Here is a 9,666-nt window from a genome sequence, read left to right on the forward strand (position 1 = left end):
CTTCAGTTTTATAAATATATCAACCTTTAAAATCAATCAATGAGGCAAAGTGCTATACTTGGCAGGCCCGTATGAAAAGAACTTGTAGCATGGCAAACAGTGGTGACATGGTGATTGAGCAAGGGATGTCGGCCTCTCCCTCTAGCCGTTTACACAGCAGTATCTTGAAGACGAAGACCAGCGCCAACAGGACGCTGCTCCAGAACAGCCGCACAGCCGCCGCACGCAGGCCTTGGTACAGGTAGAGCCGGATGGCCACAATGGCCATGAAGTAGGCACTGAGGCCGTCACCGGTGAAGAGAGGGGCGAAGACCAGCCACCAGCTACCAGCCCAGGCCCCCTGGAGCTTGAGGGTCAACAGGATGCTGAAGACTAGCAGAGAGACGGTGTGGACCCACAGCTCAAAAACAGTCACCCCAAGCCACTGCACTGTCTCTGTTAGTGTGAACAACATCCTGGAGAAAACAAGACATGATGATGTCACATATCATGTGACTTACAGAAACCAAGAACATGCAAAATTGCAGATTTACAATGCACATTTGGGTAGCAGAGGTCGCTTCACGATCCGCCATCCCTGGGTACTTTGGCTTGAAACCCTGCCGAATGCATCAGTCTGCATTATTTGTCATACACACGTACATGTATCTGCCAACATTGAAAAATCAGCAATCGGAACACCAAGTTTCCAAGCCTACAGCAAAACGAGCTGGGCCCTATTCCAAGTCAGGCGATTTGACAAGGAAAATGTCACAATAAACATGGTCATCCTAACGGTCTGTAGGCGTCAAGCCTCACACAATGTGGGTCAATACGGTGTCACACATCCAGCCAAATACTGACTTTCCTAAAATGGTACCTCTACTCACAAAGGTAATGGCTAAAACGAAGGATTAAAATGAGAGAATACCACAGGGGAACTTTTATGAAAAGTAACGGGAATGATATCGTTTCTTTCATTCAGTTTTCATTCAGTCTCGCGGTATGTCACCGCTACACAGCACAGCACATGTCGCACGTCCCGCCCGATGGGTGTTTCCAGGTCACAGCAGCAGACAGGATGAAAATGGGCGAACCAAGATGGGAAGCAACCGTGGTCATTGGTGGGATTGGCGCATGCACAGTCTGATATAAACACGAATGGTATGAACGGAGCGACAGTCGGTGGGTGGGAGCGAGAAATTGGTGAGCAAAAATCTCAGTTTTTTCCAAAATATTCCTCTCATGCTCTGAAACGTTGTTATCCCTCTTTTCAAGAGGTACATGTAGGCCTATCACTCAGGTTTGCTGACAGGGAAAATTTGATAACTTTCTCAAATTCGATTCCAAAAACCCATAGCTTACGACACCATGTAAGCCATGTTGGCCATAAATCACACAGAGTGTGACGGAGTAGTCGAGTTCTCGAAGCTACATGTACCGCTAAGTACTGAATTTCCTAAATCTACTGTAAAACATGAGGGGCCAAAGCTGTGCAGCTCAATTGACAATTCATTGAAAAAAATTGCCAGTTCCTCTATGTTTAAGCGTAAATATAAATAGAAATTATTTAATAAGTATTTATCTAACAATTATGTTATATACAGCAGTGATCTCAAGTAAGTACCCTTTCGAGTTCGAGGGGGGTCATGTGTGTTACGAGCGCTGGCACTCACCCTATCTCGCTCGATGTTTGCTCGTTCTTACACGACAGACACACGACAGACACACGACAGACATACTAAGAGCCCATGAAGGAAGAAAGACTTCGCAGAAGCCCTGGACTCTACTGTTCACTGACCCGTGAAGGTATTGTCCATCACCCAACTTGGAATGCACACAAGCCCTGCCTGTGTAGAACGTCGGGAGTCTGGCCCACTGATGATGGCTAATAAACACAAAGCAGAAGCACGGCTTGGTTCATAGATCGCATTCTAAATTTGCGCCGGTACTTTTTCCTCGACGGTGGAATTCAATACGATGTGGTTTTTAATAAAACGTTTTTTAAAAGCAAAAACGATCAAAATGAGCTGCTTCAAGTTGACAAAAGAGCACACAACCATGGCTAATTTCCCCTTCAAGGTACAAGTTTCGGGAAAAAAAAAAAAAAGGATTTCCGAACGATCTACAAAATGCGTCCACACAATGTGAATTTCACATACCACAAACCCTACTTCCACGAGAAATATGATTTGTGTATGGGAAAGGCCTACCTAGTACAGATTTATGTCGTTGCCGAAGATGCAGAAGATATAGAAACTACAAGGGTCTCCGGCAAAAACCAAACATGCATTCTCAAGTAACCGGTTTCTCTAATACATTGTACATATAGGAAGTCCATCAGCGGGTTATTCAACATTTAATCGAGGGGGGGGCTATAGAAAGCCTTACGCTAGAATCAAGGGGTTCAAGTGCCCCATGTTCTCCCCCCACACACACAGGCACGCTCTGGAGTCTGTGTAGGTGATAATCCCTTAGTGCATTCATGCACCCCGCTTTACCGACTCCAAAGTACCGAATTCAAAACAGTACCCAATAAAGCTAGGATGATCTGTGATGTAGTAAACCGCAGTTCACGCTGTAGGACCCAGCAAAGAAGACTTACTCATTGTTGAAGATGACTGATTTTGAATGCCAGATTTTCTCTGAACCAGAATGCCAAAATCAAAGTTAACGAATTCAAAAAGGGAGTCAGGGCAAAGGATTCTCTTCCTGCTGTGAGAATCGCGTCGGACAGTGTCTAAAAATCCACAATCCAACAAAGGAGGAATGACAGAACTCCTAGTCCGTTTTCGTATCATGAACAAGCGCATTGAATACATGTACAAGTATTCTCTAAGAGGACTGAGTGCCTGATAAAAAAGCAACATGAAATTGCTTCTTTTAAAGTTACTTATGTGTTTCTATATCACTTTCCATCAGTTTTAAGTTTCAGTGATTTTATTATTATTAACCATCATCTTATCCTTTTATTACTTTGGAAATTGTCAAACCTAATCCTCTGATTTCGCTAAACTTGTCTGTTTTCTGTGTTTAAACACTGAACTTAAATTTTTGGTTCCTTGTTAGATTTGTTTCTTGTAGTCATTCGCCCTTAGAAATAGCTTTCTTGATTCAGCGAATAAGCCTACTGATTTCTTGTGATTGACGGATACGTTTCACCCAAATTCGTTTGGATTCAGCAGATAGGCCTGTTGTTGGCGGCTATAATTGACGGGAACCTTTTTTTCCAGTTTACATTCCCAATTTCTGTTATTTAGTATTAATTTAATTTACTGTTTCTGTCTTCTCTATTACATGTACTTCATAACTCTTGTAACCATCTTATGATTTTGTGTATTTTGTTCTTTTTAACCCCGTACTGGAATCTGAAGTTGTACATGTATTTGCTTCGTGTATTGTCTGATTGCTCACCGATCAGCTGTTATCAGATGTCTTTAAAGATTTTAAGTGGCTTTTTTTGGGGGTGGTCGACATTTTATTCGTTGGGCCATTCAATTATAACAGACAGCCTTCAGAATCTCTCTTTTTTAATGTGTTGGCCCTGAAAAGGGCCGTTTGGGTTTTGGTGAAGTTAGTAGCCTGATGCTCGCCCTTCGTTCCTGATGACTTCTGGAATAACCTTTTGGATGTGGTTGATGTACCTGGTGCATGATTTGACGGTTACTCTCGTATGCCAAAAGAGATGAATGCCTTGAACAAGGTCTTCCTTCTTGGTAGGCTTCACAGTTCTTCTTAAGAAGTGGTTCATCTTGTGCCATAGGTTCTCGATGCAGTTCAGATCGGGGGACTCTGCTGGAAACTTCATCCAGTTGATCCCTGCCTGTCCCATGAATTCCTTTGTGGCTTTGGCGCAGTGTTTGGGATCGTTATCCTGCTGGAACCTGTGGCCGTCCGGAAATCGCCTGTTCAAGAATGGAAGCAGAGTCTCCTGAAGTATCTCTTTGCGGTAGAAGTCACCATCCATCGTGTCTTGAAACACCAAAATAGGTGTTTTTCCCCGCTTCGAAATCCCAGCCCAGACGTGAAGTTTCACAGGGTGTTTAGCCTTCGGCTTAAGCTTTCTTGGGGCGTTCTTTTGCCGGAAACAAAGGTTGGCCATGGCGCTCCATCTCTATTGAACTTTCGTCTGTGAAAATGACGTCTTCGAATGTATCCCCCCGTCGCTGCGCCTCAAGAGAGAAGTTGAGTCGATCGACCCGGTTTTTTCCTTGAACAATCTGACAATATGAAGGCCTGCTCCATACCAATCCAACCTTTCTTCGAATGCGTCGAATATGAGCAGCTGAAACACTGATCTTGAAAATTTCGTGGAGAATGACAGATACGTCATGAGCCAAAAGCTCATTGTCGTTTTAATAAAGATCGCTGACCAGCTTGTTTAAACCTTCAGAAAACTTGCATGGACGTCCAGATCTTGGCCTGTCTGCGAATGAACCCGTTTGTTCGTATTTCTTCAGGAACAAACGAACGGTTCGCCGGGTGACAATGATGCCGTCTGTCCGGAGGTCGTCCAAGATGGTTTTCTGGCTCGCCCCAGACCTATGTAATATCGTGATTCACATTTTAGCATAGAGAGACAATCTCTTGACCATGATGAGGGATACTACCGAGTACAATGACAGAGAGCGACGTTGTAACTCAACTTTAGCTTGTTTACCAACAGGACATTATTGAACGTGACGCCATTTCATCGTAAGCCACGCCCTTTGAAACCGCCCATTTGTTATACCAGGCAATATATGGGACGGAGGGGTACCCCCTAGTTACCCGTCCTTTCCCTGCACACACTCTAGACGAATTTACCTTACACATCCCCTCTAAATGTCTGTAAAGAATTCCTGAGATTCCAATCAAACACAGTGCTTGTATTTGTAAGTTGACAATCACGGGACATACAAATCTGTAGCCCACTTAAATTCGGTTGTGTGATGCGGCAAGATTTTTTTCCCATGCGAATGTACAAGTGATTCGGTTCTGGAAACCCTGTATTGACGAAGGTGAACTAGTAAAACTTCATGTACATATTACATGTGCAGGGTTGATAGAATGAGGCGTGCCCAATACACAATTTGATTGGCGAACTACGTTGTATTTTTAGGGTGTCACTCGGCAATCATCGCAAACAGCCGTAGACAGCCAAGACACTACAACAGATGGCTCGCTGCCAACAAAAAAAGCGTTGGCCAGGAAGTGGATTTCCTCACAATGTCATTGAAATGAGTTTATGCCCAAATTCATGTAATGTACATGTACATGTACCTGATCACACGTTGGGTTACGTGATGGCAAGCTGAATAACATGAACGCCCACTACATGTATTAACACGTGGGCATCAATTTCTCATGTTTGCTGAGCAACAGTATTGGCAAGGCAACCGTGACGTTTAAACTTGCAGCTACCCAATTGGTTATTAACCACAAAATCCAAAACTCGGAAGTGGAATTTTTACAAAGCGGTTAATCTACACCACATCCCCACTCTACTTGGCCATTACAGCCTCAACAACTCCTGATTACGAAGTACCGGGTCATATATTTACGTGCATTAAATAAATTTTAAAAATGGTCCCACAAACTTGTAAATACAAATCCCACCACATTAATGTATGGGTATGATGAAATGGAAACATTCTCGCTTCCAAAGAAATTACATATTAATGTTGGCGAATCAGAACAGCTGCCTCAAAACACAAAATAATTTTTTTCCAAAAATAACCCCCACTTACAAACCCGAAAGGCAAAAACAAAAAGCAAAGAGTTTACAATAAAAACACGCAAAAAGAAACAGCAATAATTAATTAACGGACTTTGAGTAGCCAATTCTCATGCGCCCTCGCTTGAGTGATGCATGTCTTGCACGGTGGAACAGCTCGTTCACTTGAGACACTGCGACACTTTAGATTTTCTTTCTCACCCTAAATATCGTATTAATTATGCTACTTGGATTTTGAAAACTATCCTCACTTTAATTTCCATACATGTATATGTAGTAATTCTCACAAAGTAATTAAAAAGAAATGTTAAAGATGCTACCGGTACTAGATAGCTCTGCAGCGCTGATACGAATTAGTCTTCCGTTGTCCTATAGCAGCGTTTATAATTGGGCAATGACGCCTTGCTTCCTTAATCGGGCGCACTCACAACTTCTGCGGAGGTCACTGTTTAACGCTCCAGTAACCCTGTGGTGATCGCCTTCCGGATGCAGCACACGATAAAACTCGACACACACCCGACCTCCCACGATCTCGCTCGCGGCTTACCCCATCTCGCTCGATGAAAATTCTTCAAGGGAAGCTTATTTTCTCGAGGGACTCGCGAGTCCTCAAACCTCGATGGGTACTTACTTGAGATCACTGCTGTACCACAGGGTTACAGCCATGTACATGTTACTGTTTGCATTATCATTTTTGCGCATTTTTTTTAGTTAAATAGTAATAATGCTTGTAGTTTTTGTAGGGTTGTCATAAGTGTTTATCATTGTCTATGAGATATACACGCAATCATACTATGAAGCCAAACCACGGTGGTTGTGTTTGTAAATTGTATTGCGCATGTCCAATGTGTATTAGCATTAGACTCGCGTTGCTGCCATTCTTTGTAAATCAACAGTAAAAACACCGTCAACCTGTGTGAATTGCGGTAGTCAAGCAGTTACAGCATAATGGTTTGTGATGAATGGGGTGTGGGTTCGAATCCTGCATTGAAATTGTGGACAGGGAGGTTTTTTTCAGGAAAATAAAGCCCGAATGTTATAGGAGCCAAATTTCACACGTGAAATTTTATGGTTGGTTGAGCATCTTACATGTAGATGTCATGCATTGTGCATGGTTGTGAACCCTGGTTTAGCTTCATTCGTGTCTGAGGGTCCTCCACTCAACAAGCAATGCTTCTTGGGGGTCTCCATCCATCAACTAAATATATACCATTGCTATCTTTTATATTACATGGAAATAAAGTGAAGTGAAGTAAGCCTACATGTAAGTACTTAAAGTGGCCTAGCTTGGCTTAACGTTGAATCGGTTTACAGTCACTTCGCCCCATTTCCACGTCTCACCTGACCACTTTGCCCCACCCCCACATCACCCCATCCCCACACCACCCCATCCCCACTTCGCCCACTCCCCACATCACCCCACCCCCACTTCGCCCCATTTCCACTTTGCCCCATTTCCACTTTACTGTCCTTTCTCGAGTGTGTTACAAGCCTCTTCAAAAATGGTTGAGAAGGGAGTTCCACAAACGACGTGTAGTTATTATAGAAAAGTCTACGACATTAAATTAATGTCACCTGCGTTGTCCATAATGGTGAATTAGCGCATATGGTTGGACTAGCATCGGGGTTATTTCTCATCCTCTTCGAGTTTATTTCAAAGCAACACACACAATTCTGTTCACATCGTTCTGGTAATAATTGTCGATGCATCCAGACAGCTGTACCCGGCGGGCAGGAAATTCTGTGGAAACATGCTCACTTTAAGTACAAGCAAAACAACCTAAAATTAAACTGATGAACACAGAAAATACGCACACAGACAAAATAGTAAGAATTATGGTGAAGAAATCTTGTAACAGCGATGTTTTTTTCGATGTGTGACGGATCACGTACAAGTACAGTCACCGGCACAGCGGCATGAACTGGTTGCCACACTCCATCACGCATTCTCTTACACAGGTGCAGCACGGCAGGAACCTGTGCTTTGCGTATGAGTTTTTTACCACTGCGACAACGGAACATGAAGAAAGCTTGGTTAAAATGTTGCATCTTGTCTCCACTTTTCTCATCATACCTATCAGTATATCATCTCAATGAAAGTCAGTCATTATAGAAATGCAGGAAAGACATGAATTCTGGACTGAGAAACATTTAGGCCTACTGTTGTTGTTGGGAAATACTAACAAAATTCTCTTCGTTCCCCATAGACTTTGTACACAACTGCTGAAGTGGAGTCAGGATGCAACATTTTTCCGAAAAACTTTTTTTTTCCTAATTTGCCAATAAAAATTTTAAGGTCTCACCGAAAATTTGGGTCCGGCGCGCGGTCGGGAAATCGGAAGCATTGTTCTGGCCTTTAAAATCCATGAAAACTGGATTCTCCAATAGTTATTTGGTTACTCAAACGTCGCTGTTTTTACTTGCACCTAGGCCTATGCCTCTCTTAGTTACTGAAGAACAAAATGAACGATAATCAGTGGGGCGAAGTGGAAATCGGGCGAAGTGACCGACACCCGTTGAATCGGTTTCGTGAAATTACAAGTCACGCAGGCGGAGGCTTACCTGAAAACATGATTCCTCGGGTCAGAAGAACTCAGTAAACAGAGTTTGGCTGAATAAATATCAAGTCACGATATATCGATACGGGTGCATAAACTGCAGTGCTAGTGCTAGGGTATTCACATCGCAAATACATGTACATTCACAACTTTCCACGTACAGTATACGTACACAATTAATGACACACGCAACATGCAATGCCGGCCGTGCATGCATCGAGTATACAGTTTTCATAAACATAACTTTAAAGCGCCCTCTATCATTGAACCGAATCGCGCGCTCTCTTCCAGCCGGTCCCATGGTTGAGTTCCATGTAAACGGCGGGGGTAACATGAACAGTGCACTTGTGCAGTGGGCGTGGTTTAAACTGAAGCGCTAGCGACGTCACACTTACGAACCGGATTAGAGCCTTTCTTGGCATGTGGACTGGGTGTTTTTGTAACGTGGATGAAATGCAGGGGCAAGCACGGACGTACATGTATATAAAAAACCTGGACTTGCAACGCCTTTGTACGAAAAATAAGCCAACCAGCGGCCATTTCACCGAGCCGAAAACAAAAGCGTGGGTTGGCTCCCTTCTATTGACGTCGGGAAGAACAAAGGCGGGCATTGCCAGGAAAGCTTTGTATTCGGCGAGTGGATTCAGTGACTCTATAAGCTGATTAAGGGTATTGCGAGTCCAGATTTTATTATACACGTCCGTGGGGGCAGGACTAGACTGTCAGCTTGTATTTCTGAAAGTATCGGACCAAACGGGGCCCTCCAAATTGCTGTAGTTTTCCATGGAGTGTAGGCATCAAGTTCCAAAATGGCGATGGGCCTCCTGACTGTTTTTAGGGGCGATTTTCTCTGGAGAGAAATATCTTCAAAACTCATCGGTTAAGCCACTAAAAATTGAAAGGAAAATGGAAGATGAGGATGTGAGCTTTAATTTGATATGTGTCTTAAACACCTGTGAAACTTGTATTTTTCCTGATTTTTTGAAGTGGGGATATTTATCACTGTTGTCTATGGCAACTGACTTACTGGTCTGCACCTTTACGACCTTTGTACGGTTTCTGGCTGGGTACCAGGTGTCCAATCTAGGGCTAGGGGTGCACTGTCCACTAATCAGGCGCGGTTGGGGAAGGGGAACTTCAGCTACCCTCCACTTTTGTCTAGCCCCCCAAAATGCAAAAGAGCAGAAGCGAAAGTAAAAAGGTGACGTCATGTGCGGAGGGTCTAGCCACAACAAAAAAAATTGGCTCTAGAACCGTGTCTGCTACCAATTCAAGCCCCATTGAAAACAGTGTAAAATCAGCATTGTTCACTGGCTTCAATAACATACATACCAACACCCCCGACGTTTCTGAATCAAACAACGACTCTCCCTCAATTTCTTTTCAGTGTGGGTGAACGTTTTCAGTTATTCA

General features: G+C 43.4%; 1 protein-coding gene across 2 annotated transcripts; it reads right to left on the reverse strand.

The window, feature by feature from the left end:
* Window positions 1-52: 52 nt before the first annotated feature.
* Window positions 53-8,486, reverse strand: tmem203 (transmembrane protein 203). Of its 2 annotated transcripts, none has more exons than XM_022253534.2 (2): window positions 8,258-8,486; window positions 53-455 (listed from the first exon to the last, which is right to left on the reverse strand). In XM_022253534.2, exon 2 carries the CDS (start codon window positions 452-454, stop codon window positions 53-55), a length of 402 nt encoding a protein of 133 aa, XP_022109226.1. In that variant the 5' UTR covers window position 455; window positions 8,258-8,486. The 2 variants fall into 2 exon arrangements, with proteins under 2 accessions (XP_022109226.1, XP_022109227.1); XM_022253535.2 differs by lacking the exon at window positions 8,258-8,486 and adding an exon at window positions 7,999-8,232.
* Window positions 8,487-9,666: the final 1,180 nt, after the last annotated feature.

Source organism: Acanthaster planci, linkage group LG17 (assembly GCF_054643075.1).
Source record: "Acanthaster planci isolate LZ-2023a linkage group LG17, COTS_SCS, whole genome shotgun sequence".
NCBI lineage: Eukaryota > Metazoa > Echinodermata > Asteroidea > Valvatida > Acanthasteridae > Acanthaster > Acanthaster planci.